The 25,516-nt window shown below is 37.9% G+C and overlaps 1 protein-coding gene across 2 annotated transcripts in view; it reads right to left on the minus strand.

Moving 5' to 3' along the window:
* CLCN5 (chloride voltage-gated channel 5) overlaps nucleotides 1-25,516 on the minus strand; it is a 160,808-nt gene that overhangs the window by 36,182 nt on the left and 99,110 nt on the right. For both annotated transcript variants that reach the window (XM_030807192.1, XM_003276857.3), the window contains exon 4: nucleotides 14,173-14,319. In XM_030807192.1, coding sequence (XP_030663052.1) covers nucleotides 14,173-14,319 — 147 coding nt within the window. The remainder of the gene's footprint in view (nucleotides 1-14,172; nucleotides 14,320-25,516) is intronic.

The following is a 25,516-nucleotide window of genomic DNA, read 5'->3' on the forward strand; positions in this document are numbered from 1 at the left end:
TTCTCTGAGACAAAACTTTCAGAGGAACTATCAGACAGCTGAATTTGTGGTCTCACGAAAATCCGCTGTTCTGCAGCCACCGCTGCTGACACCCAGCCAAACAGGGTCTGGAGTGCACCTCTAGTAAACTCCAACAGACCTGCAGCTGAGGGTCCTGTCTGGCAGAAGGAAAACTAACAAACAGAAAGGACATCCACACCAAAAACCCATCTGTACATCACCACCATCAAAGACAAAAAGTAGATAAAACCACAAAGATGGGGAAAAAACAGACCAAAAAAACTGGAAACTCTAAAAAACAGAACACCTCTCCTCCTCCAAAGGAACGCAGTTCCTCACCAGCAACGGAACAAAGCTGGATGGAGGATGACTTTGATGAGTTGAGAGAAGAAGGCTTCAGACGATCAAACTACTCTGAGCTACGAGAGGAAATTCAAAACAACAGGAAAGAAGTTAAAAACTTTGAAAAAAAATTAGAAGAATGGATAACTAGAATAACCAATGGAGAGAAGGGCTTCAAGGAGCTGATGGAGCTGAAAGCCAAGTTTCGAGAACTACGCGAAGATTGCAGAAGCCTCAGTAGCAGATGCGATCAACTGGAAGAAAGGGTATCGCTGATGGAAGATGAAATGAATGAAATGAAGAGAGAAGGGAAGTTTAGAGAAAAAAGGATAAAAAGAAATGAACAAAGCCTCCAAGAAATTTGGGACTATGTGAAAAGACCAAACCTACGTCTGATTGGTGTACCTGAAAATGATGGGGAGAATGGAACCAAGTTGGAAAACACTCTGCAGGATATTATCCAGGAGAACTTCCCCAATCTAGCAAGGCAGGCCAGCATTCAGATTCAGGAAATACAGAGAACGCCACAAAGATACTCCTCGAGAAGGGCAACTCCAAGACACATTATTGTCAGATTCACCAAAGTTGAAATGAAAGAAAAAATGTTAAGGGCAGCCAGAGAGAAAGGTCGGGTTACCCACAAAGGGAAGCCCATCAGACTAACAGCTGATCTCTCAGCAGAAACTCTACAAGCCAGAAGAGAGTGGGGGCCGATATTCAACATTCTTAAAGAAAAGAATTTTCAACCCAGAATCTCCTATCCCGCCAAACTAAGCTTCATAAGTGAAGGAGAAATAAAACACTTTACAGACAAGCAAACGCTGAGTGATTTTGTCACCACCAGGCCTGCCCTAAAAGAGCTCCTGAAGGAAGCACTAAACATGGAAAGGAACAACCGGTACCAGCCACTGCAAAAACATGCCAAATTGTAAAGACCATCGAGGCTAGGAAGAAACTATAGCAACTAACGAGCAAAATAACCAACTAACATCATAATGACAGGATCAGATTCACACATAACAATATTAACGTTAAATGTAAATGGGCTAAATGCTCCAATCAAAAGACACAGACTGGCAAACTGGATAAGGAGTCAGGACCCATCAGTGTGCTGTATTCAGGAAACCCATCTCACGTGCAGAGACACACATAGACTCAAAATAAAGGGATGGAGGAAGATCTATCAAGCAACTGGAAAACAAAAAAAGGCAGGGGTTGCAATCCTAGTCTCTGATAAAATAGACTTTAAACCAACAAAGATCAAAAGAGACAAAGAAGGCCACTACATAATGGTAAAGGGATCAATTCAACAAGAAGAGCTAACTATCCTAAATATATATGCACCCAACACAGGAGCACCCAGATTCATAAAGCAAGTCCTGAGTGACCTACAAAGGGACTTAAACTCCCACACAATAATAATGGGAGATTTTAACACCCCACTGTCAGCATTAGACAGATCAACGAGACAGAAAGTTAACAAGGATATCCAGGAATTGAACTCAGCTCTACATAAAGTGGACCTAATAGACATCTACAGAACTCTCCACCCCAAGTCAACAGAATATACATTTTTTTCAGCACCACACCACACCTATTCCAAAATTGACCACATAGTTGGAAGTAAAGCTCTCCTCAGCAAATGTAAAAGAACAGAAATTATAACAAACTGTCTCTCAGACCACAGTGCAATCAAACTAGAACTCAGGATTAAGAAACTCACTCAAAACCGCTCAACTACATGGAAACTGAACAACCTGCTCCTGAATGACTATTGGGTACATAATGAAATGAAGGCAGAAATAAAGACGTTCTTTGAAACCAACGAGAACAAAGACACAACATACCAGAATCTCTGGGACACATTCAAAGCAGTGTGTAGAGGGAAATTTATAGCACTAAATGCCCACAAGAGAAAGCAGGAAAGATCCAAAATTGACTCCCTAACATCACAATTAAAAGAACTAGAAAAGCAAGAGCAAACACAATCAAAAGCTAGCAGAAGGCAAGAAATAACTAAAATCAGAGCAGAACTGAAGGAAATAGAGACACAAAAAACCCTTCAAAAAATTAATGAATCCAGGAGCTGGTTTTTTGAAAAGATCAACAAAATTGATGGATCGCTAGCAAGACTAATAAAGAAGAAAAGAGAGAAGAATCAAATAGATGCAATAAAAAACGAAAAAGGGGATATCACCACCGATCCCACAGAAATACAATCTACCATCAGAGAATACTACAAACACCTCTATGCAAATAAACTAGAAAATCTAGAAGAAATGGATAAATTCCTCGACAAATACACCCTCCCAAGACTAAACCAGGAAGAAGTTGAATCTCTGAATAGACCAATAACAGGTTCTGAAATTGTGGCAATAATCAATAGCTTACCAACCAAAAAGAGTCCAGGACCTGATGGATTCACAGCTGAATTCTACCAGAGGTACAAGGAGGAACTGGTACCATTCCTTCTGAAACTATTCCAATCGATAGAAAAAGAGGGAATCCTCCCTAACACATTTTATGAAGCCAGCATCGTCCTGATACCAAAACCTGGCAGAGACATAACCAAAAAAGAGAATTTCAGACCAATATCCTTGATGAACATTGATGCAAAAATCCTCAATAAAATACTGGCAAACCGAATCCAGCAGCACATCAAAAAGCTTATCCACCATGATCAAGTGGGCTTCATCCCTGGGATGCAAGGCTGGTTCAACATACGCAAATCAATAAATGTAATCCAGCATATAAACAGAACCAAAGACAAAAACCACATGATTATCTCAATAGATGCAGAAAAGGCCTTTGACAAAATTCAACAACCCTTCATGCTAAAAACTCTCAATAAATTAGGTATTGATGGGACATATCTCAAAATAATAAGAGCTATCTACGACAAAGCCACAGCCAATATCATACTGAATGGGCAAAAACTGGAAGCATTCCCTCTGAAAACTGGCACAAGACAGGGATGCCCTCTATCACCGCTCCTATTCAACATAGTGTTGGAAGTTCTGGCCAGGGCAATCAGGCAGGAGAAGGAAATAAAGGGTATTCAATTAGGAAAAGAGGAAGTCAAATTGTCCCTGTTTGCAGATGACATGATTGTATATCTAGAAAACCCCATTGTCTCAGCCCAAAATCTCCTTAAGCTGATTAGCAACTTCAGCGAAGTCTCAGGATACAAAATTAATGTACAAAAATCACAAGCATTCTTGTACACCAATAACAGACAAACAGAGAGCCAAATCATGAGTGAACTCCCATTCACAATTGCTTCAAAGAGAATAAAATACCTAGGAATCCAACTTACAAGGGATGTGAAGGACCTCTTCAAGGAGAACTACAAACCACTGCTCAATGAAATAAAAGAGGATACAAACAAATGGAAGAACATTCCATGCTCATGGGTTGGAAGAATCAATATCGTGAAAATGGCCATACTGCCCAAGGTAATTTATAGATTCAATGCCATCCCCATCAAGCTACCAATGACTTTCTTCACAGAATTGGAAAAAACTACTTTAAAGTTCATATGGAACCAAAAAAGAGCCCGCATCGCCAAGTCAATCCTAAGCCAAAAGAACAAAGCTGGAGGCATCACGCTACCTGACTTTAAACTATACTACAAGGCTACAGTAACCAAAACAGCATGGTACTGGTACCACAACAGAGACATAGATCAATGGAACAGAACAGAGCCCTCAGAAATGATGCCGCATATCTACAACTATCTGATCTTTGACAAACCTGACAAAAACAAGAAATGGGGAAAGGATTCCCTATTTAATAAATGGTGCTGGGAAAACTGGCTAGCCATATGTAGAAAGCTGAAACTGGATCCCTTCCTTACACCTTATACAAAAATTAATTCAAGATGGATTAAAGACTTATATGTTAGACCTAAAACCATTAAAATCCTACAAGAAAACCTAGGCAATACCATTCAGGACATAGGCGTGGGCAAGGACTTCATGTCTAAAACACCAAAAGCAATGGCAACAAAAGCCAAAATCGACAAATGGGATCTCATTAAACTAAAGAGCTTCTGCACAGCAAAAGAAACTATCATCAGAATGAACAGGCAACCTACAGAATGGGAGAAAATTTTTGCAACCTACTCATCTGACAAAGGGCTAATATCCAGAATCTACAATGAACTCAAACAAATTTACAAGAAAAAAACAAACAACCCCATCAAAAAGTGGGCAGAGGACATGAACAGACACTTCTCAAAAGAAGACATTTATGCAGCCAGAAAACACATGAAGAAATGCTCATCATCACTGGCCATCAGAGAAATGCAAATCAAAACCACAGTGAGATACCATCTCACACCAGTTAGAATGGCCATCATTAAAAAATCAGGAAACAACAGGTGCTGGAGAGGATGTGGAGAAATAGGAACACTTTTACACTGTTGGTGGGACTGTAAACTAGTTCAACCATTGTGGAAGTCAGTGTGGCGATTCCTCAGGGATCTAGAACTAGAAATACCATTTGACCCAGCCATCCCATTACTGGGTATATACCCAAAGGACTATAAATCATGCTGCTATAAAGACACATGCACACGTATGTTTATTGCAGCACTATTCACAATAGCAAAGAGTTGGAACCAACCCAAATGTCCAACAACGATAGACTGGATTAAGAAAATGTGGCACATATACACCATGGAATACTATGCAGCCATAAAAAATGATGAGTTCGTGTCCTTTGTAGGGACATGGATGAAACTGGAAAACATCATTCTCAGTAAACTATCGCAAGGACAAAAAACCAAACACCGCATGTTCTCTCTCATAGGTGGGAATTGAACAATGAGAACTCATGGACACAGGAAGGGGAACATCACACTCCGGGGACTGTTGTGGGGTGGGGGGAGGGGGGAGGGACAGCATTAGGAGATACACCTAATGCTAAATGACGAGTTAATGGGTGCAGGAAATCAACATGGCACATGGATACATATGTAACAAACCTGCACATTGTGCACATGTACCCTAAAACCCTAAAGTATAATAAAAAAATAAAAAATAAAAAAAAAAAAATAAAATGATGAAGCAGCAAAAAAAAAAAAAAAAAAAAAAAAAAGACTTTCCTCCTTTTATAAAAATTAACACAAAATGTACCATTGACCTAAATGTAAAATGCAAAACTATAAAACTTCTGGAAGATATCATAGGAGAAAATCTACAAGATTTTGGATTCAGTGATGACTTTTTATATACAATACAAATAGCATGATCCAGGAAAGAAAAAAATAATAAGTTAGACTTCATTAAAATTAAAAATTTCTGGTTTGCAAAAGCTACTGCAAAGAGAATAAAAAGACAAGCCATGGCCAGGCGCACTGGCTCATGCCTCTAATCCCAGCACTTTGGGAGGCCGAGGCAGGGGGATCACGAGGTCAGGAGATCGAGACCATCCTGGCTAACATGGTGAAACCTCGTCTCTACTAAAATACAAAAAATTAGCCAGGCGTGGTGGTGGGCACCTGTAGTCCCAGCTACTCGGGAGGCTGAGGCAGGAGAATGGCGTGAACCCAGGAGGCGGAGCTTGCAGTGAGCCGAGCGAGATCGTGCCACTGCACTCTAGTCTAGGCGACAGAGCAAGACTCCGTCTCAAAAAAAAAAAAAGCCAAGAAGACAAGCCACAGACTAGGATAAGACATTTACAAAACATATATCTGATAAAGGACTGGTATCCAAAATACAAAGAACTAAAACTCAATAATAAAAAAAATCCCAATTTAAAAATGGGCAAAAAACCTGAACCTCACCAAAGAAAGATGTACATATGGCAAATAGCATGTGAAAAGATACTCAACATCATTTGTCATTAGAGAAATGCAAATTAAAACAATGAGATACCACTACATACCTATTAGAATGGCTAAAATCCAAAACACTGACAATACCAAGGATGCAAACTAAAAGGAACTCTCATTCATAGGTAGTAGGAATGCAAAATGGTATAGCCACTTTGGCACTTTGGCAGACAGTTTGGTGGCACTTTTTTAAATGAAACAAAACAAAACAAAACATAGTCTTACCATATGATCCAACAATCGCACCCCTAAATACTTACTTACTTGATTTGAAAATTTATATCCACATAAAAACCTGCACACAGATGTTTGTAGCAACTTCATTCATAATTGCCCCCAACAGTAAGCAACCAAAATGTCCTTCAGTAGGTGAATGGATAAACAAACAGTAGTATATACAGACAATGGAATACTATTCAGTAATAAGAAGGAATGAGCAATAAATCCACACAAAGACATGGATGAATCTTAAATGCATATTGGTAAGTGAAAGAAGCTAGTCTAAAAAGGTTATATTCTGTATGATTCCTTTTACATGATATTATGGGAAAGGCAAATTTATGGAGACAATAAACAGGTCAGTGGTTGCCACAGACTCAAGAGGAGAAGGGATTGAATAAGTAATGCACAGGGGACTTGTTAAGGCAGTGAAACTATTCTACATGATACTGTAATAGTGGATACACTATATATTTGTCAAAACTTACAGAACTTCACAGCACAAAGAATGAACATAATGAATGCAAATTAAAAAAATCATTTAGGAGATTGAAGATCCCAGGATAGAATGCAGCATGTGAAAAAAGAATCTAACTGCATCACAAATTTATAAAACAGCCTCAATGAAAGGGATAAAGGGGAAAAGTGCTGACCCAGGTAACTGTGAAAATGAATAAAATTTGTAAGATTAAAGCAAAAGGAATGATGCATAAACACTGCACTCTTGATAAAGTTGTCTCTTATGGAGGGTATGGGTTAACAATTCTGAAACCACTATACATGTAGAGTCATGCATTACTTAATGATGGAGATACATTCTGAGAAATGTGTTGTTAGGTAATTTCATCAACATGCAAACATCATAGAGTGTATTTACATAAACCTAGATGGTCTAGCCTACTACACACCTAGACTGTATGGTATAGCCTATCGCTCTTAGGCTACAAACCTGTATAGCATGTTACTCTACTGAATACTGTAGTCAACTGTAACATAATGGTAAGTATGTGTCTAAACACAGAAAAGTACAGTAAAAATTTGGTACTATTTATACCACAAACTATTAAAATGTGGTATCATATATGCAGTCTGTAGTTGACCAAAATGTCACTATGTAGCATATGACTATATACCAGAAGTAAACAGTTAAGTAACAGATGATGAGGGGTAGGAACCAGGTTTCTCACTGTTGGAGTAGGAGGTTACAGACAAGCAAAGGGAGGAGGCTAGAGTGATCCATGTGGTAATAGATTAGAATTAGAGACATGAGTATGATCTCATATTTAGCTTACTGTAGATACAGGTGGTTATATATACATATATTCATAGATATGTGTGTATGTGTGTATATATGTATGGGTCAGAATACACATATTTCCTTACTGCATTGGCTAACAGGGCCTAGAGGCAATAAATGCCTCAGTAGAAAGGAGCATACCTAGTATCCATATCATGGCTTCTAATACCATTTTCCAATAAAAGGAACCAGGGTTCCTTGGAGAAATGGTTGATTCTAGCACTGGGGCAGGAAATATATAATATGAGCCTAGAGCATGTTGTAGTGCCAAAAAATAAGGATATGCTCAAAAAAGACCCCACAATGATAGGAGTTTGTCAAAGGGAAATGGAGCCAATTGAAAGAGTTCCCAATAGCCAAAGCTGGAACAATTTGAGCAACAAAATGTAGTAATGGATTATAACTCAAAGCACAAAATAAATGAGTCCATACTGATACAAATGATTTAATAGATAAATAAATGGGACAGAAAAAGACAAATCTCCCATGTAAAACAATTCCAAATAATTTCTGTAGATATTTCACCCTCATGGAGGTGAAACCTAACTTCCTAGTCCTACGTGTGAACTAAACCAGGGGGTCCCCATCCACGGGGCCATGGACTGATACCAGTCTGTGGCCTGTTAGGAACCAGTCCGCGTAGCAGGAGGTGAGCAGAGGGCGAGCAAGCATTACAGCCTGAGCTCCACCTCCTGTCAGATCAGTGGCGGCATTAGATTCTCAGAGGAGCACGAACCCTATTTGTGAACTGCGCATGCGAGGGATCTAGGCTGCACACTCCTTATGAGAATCTAACTAATGCCTGATGATCTGAGGTGGAACAGTTTCATCTCAAAACCATCCTCACCCCCCACCGCCGGTTTTGTTGAAGATGAAATTGTCTTCCACGAAACTGGTCCCTGTCCCTGGTGCCAAAAATGTTGGGGACCGCTGGTCTACACAGTGACTTCCTTCTGAAGAGTACAGTATGGAAAGAGGAAAAAATAGTTTTACAGTGGATAAACCTGGCAAACATTACACCTCAGCCAGGTGATCAAGGTCAACATCAACAGTGATAAGTCATATTGATGGTATGTGCTCCTTAATAAGACATAATGAGAAAGACACTTCACCTCTGTGGTCTTCATCTCCAAAATTCCGTTGTAATAATGAGAAAAACATCAGACAAATCCCAATTGAGAGACATTCTACAAAATAGCTGACCAGTACTCTTCAAAACTGTTAAGGTCATCAAAAACAAGGAAAGTCTGAGAAACTGTCACAGCCAAGAGGAGCCCTTAGCTCCTTGGAGACATGAAGAATATGTAATATAGTATCCTGGATGAGACGTTTAGGTAAAAACTAAGTAAATCTGAAGAAATTATGTACTTTAGCTAATAAAAAAAAAAGTAAGTGGGGGAAAAATTAGATGACATCAATTCTAAAATTTGGCCGTTTTCCTAATTAAGTAACCCAAATGAACCCTTTAAAGCCTGTGGACATCATCACAGGTTTCATTTTAAAGATTCATCATATTAAACTGATGTGGTTTATAGCCCTGCAGAGCTTTCCATATGGGCCACTTTTTTTTAAGTTCAAAAGGCAGCAGTAATGTTTGCCATTCTTCCAGGCTAAGTGTTTAGGGAAGTTCAAGTGTTATAAGAATGATTAATTTCAAAATACCTTTTCTTTTCGTTCCCACACAATCCACACAGTTGCTCTAGTCAGATAGCTTGAGGGAAGCCTAACTGAAGCGATGATAGTAGATTTCTCCATGAGCTGGAACTCAAGATATTTTACTTTGTTTCCAGTTTCTCTCTGGAGGAAAACTATGACATATTTTTACAGTGTGGCAAAACAAATGGAAATGTTTCGCAATTTACTTGGTAAATTTCAAGTACCCTCAGGTTTTTTATTCTATCACATTTGAGTATTAAGATTTTTTTTCTTCTCCTGGATTTTGGTAGGTTATGTTGAAACTCAGCAGGCGGTATCGGGGAACACAGCCTACCCAATAATATGCTTAGGCTTTGAAGTCATCCCTGACTCTTTTCTATTTTATTTCCATATCTAATTGGTCCTATCAGTTCCCCCTCTGAAATTTGTCCAGAACTTATTTCTTCCTCTACATTCCTGCTGTCTTCATTCAGGCCTTTTGATCTTTTGCCTAGATTATAAAAAAACAAGTTTCACTCACTGGTCTTCTCGTCTCCAACCTACACTACTCAAGCCACCCTCCACACTGCCAAAAATTCTCTAAAACTCAAATGTGATCATATCATTCCTCTGCTTTTAGGTCATTTGATGGTGCTTTGGTTACAAATGAGGTCGAAAAGTATACACAATCTGGACCCCACCTAGATTTCTAACTAGATCTCCTCCTACCCTAGCCCCTGCAGTCTTCCTTCTTGCTCCAACTGCCACCACCCTTCCCACCCCAGGGGCCTCAGACCTCAAATCTGCAGACTCCGTTTCTTGAATATAAAAGGCTCTCTCATGCTGCTGGACCTTTACCTGTGTTGCTGTCCCTGCCAGGAATGTCTCCTCATTCAACAGTTAGGGAGTAGCAAGGCACACTAGGCAGAAAGACAGGGAGGTGAGGAAAAAAAGGGAATCGACGAGCATTACTAAAACAGCACAGTGCTAGGCTCATATCTGAGTGTTCCATAAGTATCAAATGAATAAGTGAATGAATGAATGAATGCACTGCTGACCATAAGGTGCATGCTGCAGAGGCAGGCAAGTGAGAACAGATGGACTATGAGAACAGTCCTCCGTGTTCTTCTGTTACTCAAACTCTTTTTCTATTCCCTCCACCTTCTTTCACATCTCCATGTTTATGTTTCTTCTAATTTACAAACTACTATAACACTACCTCAGATGCATTTAACCATGCCATGCATAATTTATTCATTCATTCCTCATAAATCAAGCCCTCTAGCCATCTGGAAAACAAGAACCACTTTTATTGCCTTTCAAGACCCTTCTCACTAATCTTTTTAGTACGTGCTATTGTGCCTGGTACAAAATGTAGTATTTTATGCAGTTTCACCTCTGAATATCAAGGACATTGTGACCTTTTTGTTGTCATTGTCTTTATTAGGAAATCCCAGGTGAAAACATTAAATAAAGTAAGAGCAATTAGAAAGCAAGCAAGAAAGTTATATCACTACGGAGTGGGCTATAAGTGGGCTGATTTTGGTGTGTGTCTCATGAAAAGCAGCCTCATTATTTTATGGTTAGACCTTGTAAACTAGAAGCAGTAGTTCTCCTGTAAAGGCTAATGAAAAGTGATGAAGGACTATTCATGTGAAAACACACTCTACAATCATAGGTAATGTCAAAATCTCATTCTGCTTCAGTTTTCTAGTCTATGAAATGAGAATAATACATAGTCACTTGCCCCAATCATCTACTGAGAGCAACATGAACACACAAAGTACTTTGCAGTTATAGATGACGGATACCATTTTCTATTAGAAGTAACAATGATTAACCACTCTGGTTTGACCAGAAGGCTTTAAGTAGAGGTAGCCAATGTAAGCTTATGAATCCCCCTAACTGACCACTTCACTAAAGTCAGTGACTGGTATAACTGACTCAGTATGGTTATAACTACACATAAGCAGAAGCAATATGCTAACACAGTTCTCTTTTGTAGAAGTAGGCAGATGACCACTAAATACTATACCATGAGTACCCTTCCTTTATGAACTTTAAATTCAGGGGCCCTCTCCTACTGTCGCTTTCCTGACATATCTTCCCAAGGCAAATTCCTTGTTATATTTTTTAACCTGTGGCTTTTATACTGGTATGTTCACCCCAAATTAGTCACCTCCTCAGAGAAACCTTCCCTGACCTTCCTAAGTGTTATTCCCCAGTTATAATCTATTGTCATTCAGTTTATTTCCATCCTAGTACTTATCATGATGGGTAATTAACTAAGTAACCTTTTTAATCATTTACTGCCCTCCCCAACTAGCTCTAAGTTCTAGGTCAATATTTGTCTTAATCCCACCACTGTATCCCCAGTGCCTACAATAGTGCCTGGTTCACAGCAGGTGCTCTAAAACTATTTGTTGAACAAATTGATGAAGGAGTTTCATCCTTACAGTGACAATAAGGTTAATTCAAACTTACTAGCGTGACATTCAAGGCCTGACTGTAAGATCCTTTGAGCTGGCCGCACCATGGTCAAGCCATTGTGACATTCCCCTACCCTTGTGATAATGTACTTTGTGATATTCCCCATCCTTGTGAATGTACTTTGTAACATCCTCCCCGCTCTTGAGAATGTACTTTGTAACATCCATCCCCTGCCTGCAAAAATTGCTCCTGACTCCACAGCCTATCCCAAACCTATAAGAACCAATGATAATCCCACCACCCTTCACTGACTCCTTTCTTGGACTCAGCCCACTTGCACCCAAGTGAATAAACAGCCTTGTTGCTCACACTATGCCTGCTCAGGTGGTCTCTTATACGGACGCACATAACACCAACTAAGCTATCTGAACTTACATTATGCCTTTTTATACCTCCATATATTCTGCCTGTTGATATCTCTGTAAAAGCATACTTTCTGCTTCAAGTGTTCTTCCTACCAAATAACTAATCTTTCAAGACCTCGCTCCAAAACACCTTTTCTATGAAATCTCCAGTCCTTCGCAGACACACACTCACACGTGAAATGCTTATTCTGCTAAATTCCTATAACAGCTATAGAACTTATAATACAGGGTTGTAGCAATAATAATAATAAAATAATGATACTGAACATGTTATTGAGCACTTAACTGTATGCCAGGTATAGTTATAAGCACTATATATGTATTATCTCATTTAATCCTGAAAATAACTCTAAGGAGTAGGAACTATCATAAGCATTTATGTGGCTATTTAGCTAGCCATAATCAACTTCATGAAGGCAGGGATGGTATCTTCAAGCCTTGCTAATTCCCAGAGCTCAGCAAAGTGTCTACAATGCCATATGTACTTAATATGAATTTGCTACATAATGAATTTGACAGCAGTTCCTTGTCCTCTGTCTACTTTGACAATGGCAATCCCAGTTAAAGAACCAGAGTTTTAAAGTAATTATACAAATGTAATCTTAAAGTGATACTGTCCTTTCTAAGTACAATAAGGAATTCAGAAGTCATAAAGGAAAGGGGCAATATACATGGCTATATAAACATTTTAAATATCTGTAAATTAAAGTTAAAAGAGACAAACTAGAAGTGGATAAAATACATTAAACCTACATCAGACAAAAGAGTAATAATAGTATATGAAGGGCTCTGGTAAAGAAATAAGAATAAATAATCAGCCCATTAGAAAAACAGGAACATCACATGAACAGGAAACTTCCAGAGAAAGAAATTGAAACGGTTTGTAAACATATAAAAAGATGCTCAACCTCATTAATTTAAAAAATGAAAATTAAAATAATAAGATTTATTTATCCTATCATATTGTAAAGATGAAAAAAGAATGGTAATGTCAGCACTGGTAAGATTGTGGGGAAATAGGCACTCTTATACACTCATGTGACAAAAATACTCTCATATGCTTAGAAGACACAGATACGAGGTTGTTTGTTGCAGCATTGTTTGTAACAGCAAAAGATCAGAAACAACTGAAATATGCATCAATAGAAGCTTGGTTAAATAAACCATGGCACAAACATACCATGAAATTGTATGCAGCCATTGAAAAGAATATGTAGCTAGGTAACCAGATAACCAAGGAGGGGGATTTTAATTTGACAAATGCATTCCAGTTAATAAAAAATCCAATTATAGAAAGAGGAAAGGATTTCAACATACACTTCATCAAACAGTATATAAGGTGGGCAGATATGCACATGAAATGCTATTCAACGTCATTAGCCATTAAGGAAATTAAATTGAGACAATGATGAGATAACACTACATACGTATTATAATAGGATGGCCAAAATACCAAGGGCTGTTAAGGGTGCAGAGCAAGTAGAACTCTCATACATAGCTAGTTCAGGTGCAAAATGGTACCGGCACTCTGGAAAATGGTTTGTCAGTTTCTTATAAAGTTAAACATATTTACCATATGACTAAGTGATCCTACTCCTGGGTATACTACTCAGCAAGAAGAAGAAATGAACAACTTAGATAAATCTCCAAGGCATTAATCTGAGTGAAAGCAGTCTCAAGGAATGACATACTATGTGATTCCATGTACATGACATCATTGAAAAGAAAAAAACTATAAGGACAGAGAAAAGATCACTGGTACCAGGGGTTAGGGAGGAAGGAGGTCTGACTGCAAATGAGTGGCAAGAGGGAATTCTCTGGGGAGTTGAACTGTTCTGTATCCTGTCAGTGGTGGTAGTTAAAAGAATCTAGCCATTTGTTAAAATCTCACAGGACTGTGTGCTAGAAAATAAAATTTTAAAAAATAAAATTTTATTGTACATAAACTTTAAAAAATTAAGATAAATTATCATCACCAATAATGATACCTCCTACTTCTCGGTCTAAGGGAGGAACATCATCTCTCATGGAGAAATCCATAGTGGTCGCTGGAATGTCCATCAAGTCTTCATCACTGGAGCTGTTCTGGAAGCTACTAAAACTCCCCTGCTGAAAGCCTCTGTTATCCATGGCACCTGTGCAGAAAGAAAAATAGGAGGCTTATAACAATGATCCTCAAGTCCCTTACCCGTAACGTTTGCCATTTGAACCATTTTGAAGTATGCAATTCAGTAGCATTGAGTACACTTACTATGTGCAACTATCACGACTATCCATTTCCAGAACTATTTCATCATCCCAAACAGAAACTCTGTACCCAACAAACAGTAATTCCCCATCCCCCAGGCCCTGGTAACCTCTATTACAGTTTTTGTCTCTATAGATTTGCTGATTCTGGATATTTCATATAAATGAAATCACACTTTGTGTCTGGTTTCTTTCATTTAGCATATTTTCAACATCCATCCAAGTTACAGCATGTATCAGCACTTCATTAATTTTTATGGCTGAATATTATTTCACTGTATGGATAGACCACATTTTGTTTATCTATTCATCAGCTGATGGACATCTGGGTAATCTTCACCTTTTGGGTTGGCACTTAGTCTTATGTCTTCTTTCATGCTCTTGCATGAATATATTCATGCAAACTAAATATATTCAGTTAGCCTCTAGATATAATGTACCTCTAGCATTACCATGTAGTTGATGGCAGTATTTGAGAACCATTCAAATGAGTATAAAACCAAATGAGGGCATGTGTACAAACATAACAGTAGTTCACAAGTAATCAACTGAAACAAAAAGTAGACATCAGTATTGAGAAATGTGCTGGCCATTTGGGAATGGGAAAAAAAATTATCTTATTCCTCTGCCTCTCCCAGATGTCTTAATACAGTGTACATGCACAAAAAATACTAGATGACTGACATGGGGAAAAGAAACATAGTGTGCCATTCAGTGCTGTTCTTAAGAATTTAATATTAAAGATGAAAAATGTTCTTCATCCCAAGTGTAATTTTTCAGATTATAAATTTTACTTAAAAATATTAGTATACTGATTTATTTGGTTTTTAAAAGCATTATGGCCAACTTTATGTAGGCCCACCCTCCCTATTCTTTAAAGAAAATCTTAGTGAAAAATCATAGCCAGAAAAGTTCTACTGAATTACACAAATATTTTTTGTTTTAAACTTTCCAACTCTTTTAAGAAACTTCTTGTCCTAGGTTGTCAGAACTAAGAGTGATGAATGTGGTAAAAAAACAAATAGGATAAATCAAGTAAGAGGCCTAAAAAGTAGGCCTTAAATATTCAGCAAAAAGGAGAAAGAACCAACATTTACCAGGTACTTGTCAATTTCTAGGCACTGGGCTATGTGCTTAAAATGAATTATTTCCTTTAATTTTTCCTACATTCCTATGCTATGGCATTATCACTCCTAGTGCAGATAAGGAAACTGAAAGCTGCAAAAGGCTAACTTGCCCAGTTAGTGTTGTAGTTGTTGTTTTTAAAGTTAAGGTCCAAATCATGTGTTCGATTTCACAATACCTCATTTGTGATAAAGAGACCAGCTTGACCGAAGTGTGAGTGACATTTATGAACACCTACTATGTATGAATCACTGTGGGATAGTGGGCCAGATACAAAAATGATGCTGGATAGGCCAGATGAGATGAAGATTGATTGGCAAAGACTTGTGAGTTAACAACATCAAGGTGATGATTGAAACTAAGAGAACAGATACCCCAAGGGAAATTTCCTGTATAAATGTTTGAGGTGATGGATATGCTAATTACTTTGATTTGATCATTACACAAAGTATACATGTATTGAAACATCACACTGTACCCCATAAATATGTATAATTATATGTCAATTTAAAATAAAATTTAAAAAGAAATGCAATCTCAATGTTCTTTAGCATGCACAAGTAACTTGAAATCTGTGCAAATGTGAACTAAATAATAGGTTATTCTGGAACACTACCATGCATACATGATGATATATGGTCAGGTAGGGAAGGATACAAAGTTACCCCAAGGTACTAATAACGTACAAAATTATTTACCATAAAACAACTTCCTCAGCTACAAAAGTTAACCTTGATGTGTGGATCAAATGGGTGCTGGGATACTAAGAAGCCATGTTTTATAGCCTCAGCCAAGCTCCCTTGCTGCTCACCAATCCGACCTCGCTGGACTTTTCTGCCCTTCATTATCCTGCTTTCTTCAATCCCTTTCTCCGGAGAGGACTCTCTCAGTAAAGGACTCACACAAAATCCTGTCTCTGCTTCTGCTTCTAGGGAACCAGGCCTAATACAGGATTGTTAGCAGGTTTTTCCTATTACCAACAACACACAAGAAATTGACTCTGTCTTCCCTCCTGTCATTCAGGAAGAAGTACCTTTACTTTTTATTTAAGAAAAAAGAAAATCAGCCGGGCATGGTGGCTCACACCTGTAATCCCAGCATTTTGGGAGGCCGAGGTGGGTGGATCACCTGAGGTCAGGAGTTCAAGACCAGCTTGACTAACATGGTGAAACCTCGCCTCTACCAAAAATACAAAAATCAGCCAGGCATGGTGGTGTGTGCCTGTAATCCCAGCTACTCAGGAGGCTGAGGCAGGAGAACCTGGGAGGCAGAGGTTGCAGTGAGCCGAGATTGTGCCACTGCACTGCAGCCTGGGTGACAGAGCGAGACTCCATCTCAAAAAAAAGAAAAAAAAATTCATTCTGTGTTGATGTTGGTCAGATTAAGAGTGCATCCAAAGCATCTTTACTTGGGCTTTTGGGCACATGCTGGCTCATATAAGTTCATTTTGTTTTTTAATGATGAAACTATTTTGTCTGCTTTACAAATAACTGTACCTTATAGTGAACATTGTAACACACAACATGTATAAGATCAGGAAACATTGTTGGGTAATATTTAAACATTTGGATCTCCTAAGCACGGTTAAACAACACCACACAGAATCACATGACAAAACTGCCAATATAAGGGCCTATTTCACTTCTGAGGCTTGTTATTTCTTGGAACACCACTCAGGATGTATATATACCATGCATATAAACGTATTACTATTTATCTCTTGTGGGTTTTTTTTTTTTTTGGTTTGTTTTTGAGACAGGGTCTTGCTCTGTCACCCAGGCTGGAGTGTGATGGTGCCACTACTGCTCACTGCAGCCTTGGCCTCCCAGGCTCAAGCAATCCTGCCACCTCAGCATCCCAAGTAGCTGGGACTACAGGCGTGTGTCACTGTGCCCACTTAATGTTTTTTGTTTGTTTGTTTTGCTTTTTGTAGAGATAGGGTCTCACTATTTTGGCCAGGCTGGTCTTGAACTCCTGGGCTCAAGCAATCCTCCCACCTCAGCCTCCCAAAGTGTTGGGATTACAGGCGTAAGCCACAGCACCCTGCCTACTATTTATCTCATTGGTAGAATGACTCACTGTTAGCAGCAGACAAGACCATGGACATAAACATACAACATGTAACAGCTATAATCAAGGTTAACTAGTTAAATCATGACTTTCTCTCTTATAAGCCCCTGGACCTCTTCCTGGAAATGTTGACCTCAACCTTTGACTCTATGCGTCAATGTTTTCTGTTCTTGCTTTGAACGTAACATAAGCAGATTCCTTCAAACCAGTAACATTTCTATGTTGATTGCTAATTTGCTCCCACTTTCCAAATTTCTCAACTGACTTTTGAGGAGAATCAAAATTTGGAAAAACATAAACTTCCTGAAAAGTGCTGGAAGGAATACCCATATGTAATTGCTACTTGGAACAGATCCTGTTCCAGGATTATGGGGTTCATGATCTTGATACTCTTGAAGATTACAGGCCAATTATTTTGTAGACAATATTTCAATTTTGGTTTGTTTGATGTTTCCTCACAAATAGACTCAGGTTATACATCTTTGGCAATAATATCAGAGAAGTGACATTGTGTTCTTCTATTTGCATCCTGTTAGAGGGCACATACTTTTTATTTGCCCCACTAATGATACTTATTTGATCACTTGATAAAAATGATATCTTCCAGGTGTTTACGTTGTTAATATATCATTTGTCTCTTTGTAATAGTGATTATTTTATGATGAGGTACTTTGACACTAAGTAAAAAACATTTCTTATAAAAACATTTTCATTCAATCATTTATATATAAATAAATCCTAATTTTTTCAATGGGTTATAATCTATTGCTATTGTTTTCATACTCAAATTTTCCAAACTTGTCCAGTGGGAACCTTTTCAAGCTGGCTTCTATGTTCTTTTGACATATCCCCATCATGCTTTGAGAATTAACTTAATTTCTGTCACAAAAGACATTCCAGACTCATCTTGTATTTTCATGCTCCATCTCCAAAATCAGCCATTTCTTCCAGGAACTCTGAGTCCTTTTAGTTGGGGGTGGTATTTAAAAGACATGATCTGGGTGCTTATTGTTATTGGGGTTGCTGCTCCCCAATGGACATAGGTAGGGAACACACACACACTTTCACATATATTTTCACATCCACCTATATATTAACATACGTTTTACACATATGAATATTTACACATATAAAAAACGTAAGTTTTCACTTATATCTGATTCCAATCCAATATAACAAGGCTCAATCTAGTCTTTTCTCTTCCTATATATGTACCTTCCCCTTCATTAACAATGAAAAATCTTTTAATTTTTTTACTTTCTTGAACAATCCCCCTGTATATAACCAGTCTCCTATCTTTTCCTCAACTCTTCTCTGCACAGATGCTCTCCTCATACCTGTCAGGTTGACTCACACAACTGAACTACTACTCCATGTAGATTCCTTCTTTACCCTGCTCAGCCTCTGACACCCAGAGCAAGCCATATATCCATGTGGAAGTCCAGATGTCATCTTCAATGTGTTTAAGTTCTAGTATTCAAGCCAACCACCTGAGTGGGTGCCCTTCTCATATCACTTGGGCTCTGACTCCCTAAGCAAGGCCACCTACATGCACAGATGTCCTCTTTAAACAAACAAAATAAATACAAAGAAAAAAGAAAACAAATAGCCCCTCCACTTTGCTCTGGATCTTAGCTCCTATGTAACTCAGATAACAGATATTTCCCAGATTTAATCTGATTTATTAAGGAAACTTACTATTTCTAGCTCTCATTTCTTCCTCAAGCTACAGTCCTGAATTACCAAGAACTCCAATAGACACTTTTATTGCTACTTTAACCTTAATAGCAGGACAAGGGAAAAAATAGTGAAAATAATATTAACCTAAACACAAATGATAAAATCCAAACAAGACAAATCAACTTTCCTTTATAAATGTAAGCAGCATCAGAGTCAATATTTATGGTTAATGTTTGTCTAACTCTGAGATTTACATTTGACAAACCTACAAAAAGCACTCAACCTCACATGTAGGCACTCAAGGTTTCTAGAAATCTTAGCTAAAAACAAGAGCCATTTTAGCTGATGAGAAGAACTGAGGCTAAGAGAGTAGCACAATTCAATAAGTTTTCTTTTAGTGTAAATTTATTAAATGCCCATGAGTTCTATACGGTGACTAGCACAGAAAGAAAAAGCAAGAAAATTTGCAAAGTAATGCAGAATTCCCTTCCCTCTCTCTCCCCTCACTGGTTATATTTCACTCAGGAAGTGATTTAAAATACATGGTTCCAGCAACTCTACATTAGCCAAACAAATCATAGGAAGTAAAGGTATAGGGAGTCCAAAAATAACTTATCTCTGGCTTTGGAATGTGTCCTGTAGTCATAGTTTCAGATGGGTGTACCTACTGTTCTGGGAATTCATTAAAACAAAATAGTGACACTATAAGATGAAGACCCAACAAAGGAGAAGCTGGAAAACTTTTTAGTTTCCTCGTAGGCACCTTATGAACTTCTTCCTGTAACCCACTGACAGAACAATCCAGCTAAATTGAGCTGCCTCATTTCAAACATTTCCTGCAGCAGCTATCTGGTTCACTGTTTGGGTTATAAAGTGTCCCTTTAGTAAATGCATAGAAAGAAAGGGTCAACAAAAGAAAATTAGAAGAAGAAAGTAAATCAAGCAAAACAGATGTTATGAATACAATCAGTAAAAGTGAAAGTGGTATTTACCCACGGTGCAAGTGATATTGGCCATTTTGATACAGTCTTTAGAATGTTCAAGAGAAAAAATTAAAGCTGCAGAGTAATGAGAAACCAATTCAATGTTCCTTAGAGTCTAGTTGAACTCCAAGCCCAGTGCTCTTTCCATAACACACTGGGGCTTCACTATGACATGTCAGTCCAGAGAATGGCACATCTGGAAGAAATTAAACTTCTAGATGGCCACAAGCCTGAGGTCAGCCAGAATTTGGGGTAGGCCAGGAACAAATGTAATAGGATTTGATTTATTTTCCCAACTAGAGGATTACAGATAGGACTTGCCATGAAATTGAGAGCTAAGGAGGAGAGCAAACAGGGGAAATTGTTGTTTGGCTGATATTTGTGTTACAAAGCTTGTATGCCCTTTGTCACTTTCTTGCTTAAAATTATAAGCTGGTTCCCCATGCATATAAAGTTTAAAACTTCTTTGCATGGCATTCAGTGCCCTATCAAATATGGATCCCATCTACACCAACAGACTTATCTCCTGCCACAAATTTGTTATACCCTACCTAGGCCATGTACTTTCAGGCCTCCATGCCTGTGCTCAGGCAAGCTGCCCTATGTGGAATCCCACCCACCCCCACCTCCATTCTTTTTTCAGTATGGTAAAACCCCATTCAACATACCTAGGGCCAGCTCAAATAGGCTTTCCTCTCAACATTCCCTTTGTTCACGTATCTATGTTGACTGCATAATCTCTTCTACTTGAGTCTTGTGACTACACCATGTCCTTCTCACTTCCATTGTTCCAGCAACTCCAGTGTTATCTCAGAGTAGGTGTTCAATAAATGCTTACTGAGCAGTATTCCAGTTGGGGAGGAAGGGTTAAGAGGTAATCAACATATTTCATATGGCTGACACTCAATAAATCTTTACCTTGCCCTATGAGGGAAGGGAATTAGGGATATAAAAAGAGTTTATTACTTCATCATTACTCTCAAGGAATTTATGATCTAGTTGGGAAGAAAACCTTCACACCATGCAATTACACAGCAGCTAGGTGTTAAATTGTTACAACTGGCATTCAGAAAATGGAACGGGAGATTGTAAGCTAGAGACTTCAGGGAGGAGAGAGGGTATTCCAGGACCAGGAAACAAAATGGCCAAAGACTTGAAGATGAGACTGAAGGTGGCATTCGTGCTTGGCTAGAAGACAAGGAAGGTGTCTATGAACAAATGGATAGAGACAGGTCATGAAGGACCTGGGAAGTCAATGGAGTCACTGAGGTTTTTGAGGAGCAACATGATAAAAACATCATTTTAGGAGGTAAGTGTGGCAGCAGTAGTCTGGAAGAGAAGAGGAGGAAAGGGCTGGTAAGGCAGTTTGCCATTTCCAATTTCAATGTAGGTGATTTTGGTTGGAGGAGAAAGAAGGAAAAGGGAAGGAAGAGTACACATTCCCAATAATTGTACTAAGATCAAGGCAAGGGCCCTTGGTGGGGGTGGACGGGATGGTGCTAGTTTGTGGTATGGCTTACTGGCATCCTGTTTTACTAGTGACATTGACGTGTTGGTTCAAATAAATTAATACCATCTCAACTAACCCATTTGGCAAAAACAAATGTATAAAACAACAGGTGGGCTGACACACATGACCCCACAAATGAAAATATAAAGCATGTCACATATTTCACTGCTAGCAAGCACAGAGAAGCAATAAACTTTTCTATTTCTTTCTTATTTTTGCTCCATAAAAGTATCTGTTGACCTATACATGGCATTCTGGGTAAGTAATATATGCCGGATACTGCAAACACAGAAAACAGAGAATGCAAGAGGAAGAAGGGGATTAGAGATGCATTATACAATTAATGAACAATTGTCATATCATTTAAATGATATCATTTAAATTGTCATATCATTTAATGAACAAGTATTGTCATATCATTTAAAATAAAACATTAAGACAATCCGAAGTAAAGCAGTGAAAGCAATAGGAGCTGACACACACATAAAATCACCTTCTCTGTACCCACTATACTTTGAGCTACTCAAGGACAGAGTTACTTAAATCTGTGCTCCCAAGTGCCTGACACAAAAAGAGGGCTCAGAAAATAATCTAGCTTATACTCCATTTCCAGTTTTAGTTACTTTATTTTGAGAAATGGAAATGAAATGCAAATCTTGCATGTTAATCTCTGAGTGCCACAGAACGTGCTTATTTCAGAGGCTTGGACTAATTCTTAACCCATAGCACTTTCTCCACCCGTTAGAATTTCAGATATTTCAGGCTAGAATTCCAGGAGGAAATAGTAGCGCTTCTACTTACAGAGTAGTCTTCATCTGGGAGTTATCCTTACAGATGAGTAGGGGTTATGAGAAAAAGGTGAGGACTCTGAACAGGCAATACCAGAGCAGCAGTTCTCAAACTTTTTGCTCTCAGGATCCCTTTAGTCATCAAAATTACTGAGGACCCTTAAAGAGCTTTTATTTATATGGATAACATCTATAGATATATATTGTATTTGAAATTAAAATGGAAAAATGTTTAAAATATGTAATGATTTATTTAAATGTCACAATACTCAAATGTCTGTGTTAATAGAGGATTACTGGATTCTGCTTAACATATTCTACTAGTTCTCAGAGGAATGACATCTTCACCCATACTACAGTCTCCAGAAAATTCCACTGTATATTCATGAGAAAATGAGTAAAAAAGGCAAATAATATCTTAATATGAAAATAGTTTTGACCTTAAAGACCCCCTAAAAGGGTCTCAATAACTCACAGACTATACTGTGAGAATGTCTGAAGTAAAGAAATAACTCAGCATGGACAAATTGTACTTAGGTAACACCCACAGTTGATGAGAAAGAGGAAGAGGACAAACCAGTCAGAAGAGACCATGTGGACAGCTGGGAAAGTGAAGCAAATAACAAACTAATATTTTCTGTAAATCCTCCCAAAGGAGTAACAGCCTATAGAGAGAGATTGTTTAAATCATTAAAATTGGATTCTAATAGATGAATAGGCAAAATACATTGGTGGATAATTTGTTTTTTAATGGCTTTAAAAATTCAGGTAAATTAAAATTAAAACAATAATATGCTATGTTCCCTTAGCTAATTAGCTTTTCTTTGGTGTTATCTCAGAGATTTTTTAGATATGATAACAAATATCCTGTTATACAGGCTTTCAAGAGTGTCATAAATGGGAAGTGTAGAGAAGCACCCTGGAGGATCAAGGATGAGGGTCTACCAGCCCTGACGAAGACACTAGAAATGTAAAGATCACTTTCACTTTGGAACATACATGTAAAACTCCTAAATAAAACGTTAACAAACTAAATATAGCATCACCTTGAAAGATTTGCCTGCTATATATAAGAAGGAATTATTCCAGGAATGCAAGACCGGTATCACATGGGAAACTACCAACATAAGTGATCAGATTAACAGATTAAAATTTTAAATCCATAATTATCTTATCTCAACAGATGTCATGAATTGATTTTTAAATTTACAGTCATTCTGTATTTAAAAGTTTAAAATGTTCCATGTAGAGGATTTCTTTCTTGACATGATGTAGAATATCTAATTAAAAAACCAAGAAGCAAATACCATTCCCCTTAATACAGGAAGGCATGATGCTTCTTGTTGCCAATTTTATTTAACACAGTACAAGAAAAGCTTTAAAAGGACAAAAATGAGGAATGCATATAGAAAAGGAAGATATATGGTATTCCAGTTTGGATTACATGAATGCATACCTATAAAACTCCAAAATTACCAACTAAAAATAGCCAAAAGTAATATATGAACTCATAAATTAGAAGGTAAATCTACTAAAAACTGCATTCCTACATATAACCATAGAACTAGAAAATATAATGTTAAAGGAATTCATATATGATAGAGACATAATAGAGACATAAACCTGAAACACAATATTACTTTAAAATTTATAAAAAGCCAAATAGGAATGAAAAAAGGAACATATAAATCAACAGAGATGTATTATGCTCTTGATTGGAAAGTCTAAATATACCAAGAATGAAATAGACTCTAATTTGAATTATGTGACATCTATATATTAATCTAAAGTCCCCATGGCATCCTTTATATAACTTGACAGACTGGTAGTGATATTCATCTAGAAGAATAAGTAGACACAGATACTAGTATATGTATTTCCTTAAATGTAAATATGGCAAATTTATCTGTAGATTTTGGTCTTCTACAAAGAAGCAATCATTAAAACCTTATGGCACCGGGTTAAGAATAGAAAGTTTTTGTGAATAGTGCTGCAATAAACATATGTGTGCATGTGTCTTTATAGCAGCATGATTTATAATCCTTTGGGTATATACCCAGTAATGGGATGGCTGGGTCAAATGGTATTTCTAGTTCTAGATCCCTGAGGAATCGCCACACCAACTTCCACAATGGTTGAACTAGTTTACAGTCCCACCAACAGTGTAAAAGTGTTCCTATTTCTCCCCATCCTCTCCAGCACCTGTTGTTTCCTGACTTTTTAATGATCGCCATTCTAACTGGTGTGAGATGGTATCTCATTGTGGTTTTGATTTGCATTTCTCTGATGGCCAGTGACGGTGAGCATTTTTTCATGTGTTTCTTGGCTGCATAAATGTCTTCTTTTGAGAAGTGTCTGTTCATTGGAACCAACCCAAATGTCCAACAATGACAGACTGGATTAAGAAAATAAGGCACATATACACCATGGAATACTATGCAGCCATAAAAAATGATGAGTTCATGTCCTTTGTAGGGACATGGATGAAGCTGGAAACCATCATTCTCAGCAAACTATCGCAAGGACAAAAAACCAAACATCGCATGTTCTCACTCATAGGTGGGAATTGAACAAAGAGAACACATGGACACAGGAAGGGGAACATCACACACCGGGGCCTGTTGTGGGGTGGGGGGAGGGGGGAGGGATAGCATTAGGAGATATACCTAATGCTAAATGACGAGTTAATGGGTGCAGCACACCGACATGGCACATGTATACATATGTAACTAATCTAAACGTTGTGCACATGTACCCTAAAACTTAAAAAAAAAAAAAGAATAGAAAGTTTAGCAATGGATCCAAACTGTTTGAACTTAATAGTTGCTAAATGAGAAGCAACACAAATATAAGGAAAGAATCACTTTTTAGTAAATAGTTGAGAAATCGCTCAGTATCGAAATGAGGAATATAGAATTACAACATGTAC

The sequence above is a fragment of the Nomascus leucogenys genome, chromosome X (genome assembly GCF_006542625.1).
Source record: "Nomascus leucogenys isolate Asia chromosome X, Asia_NLE_v1, whole genome shotgun sequence".
NCBI lineage: Eukaryota > Metazoa > Chordata > Mammalia > Primates > Hylobatidae > Nomascus > Nomascus leucogenys.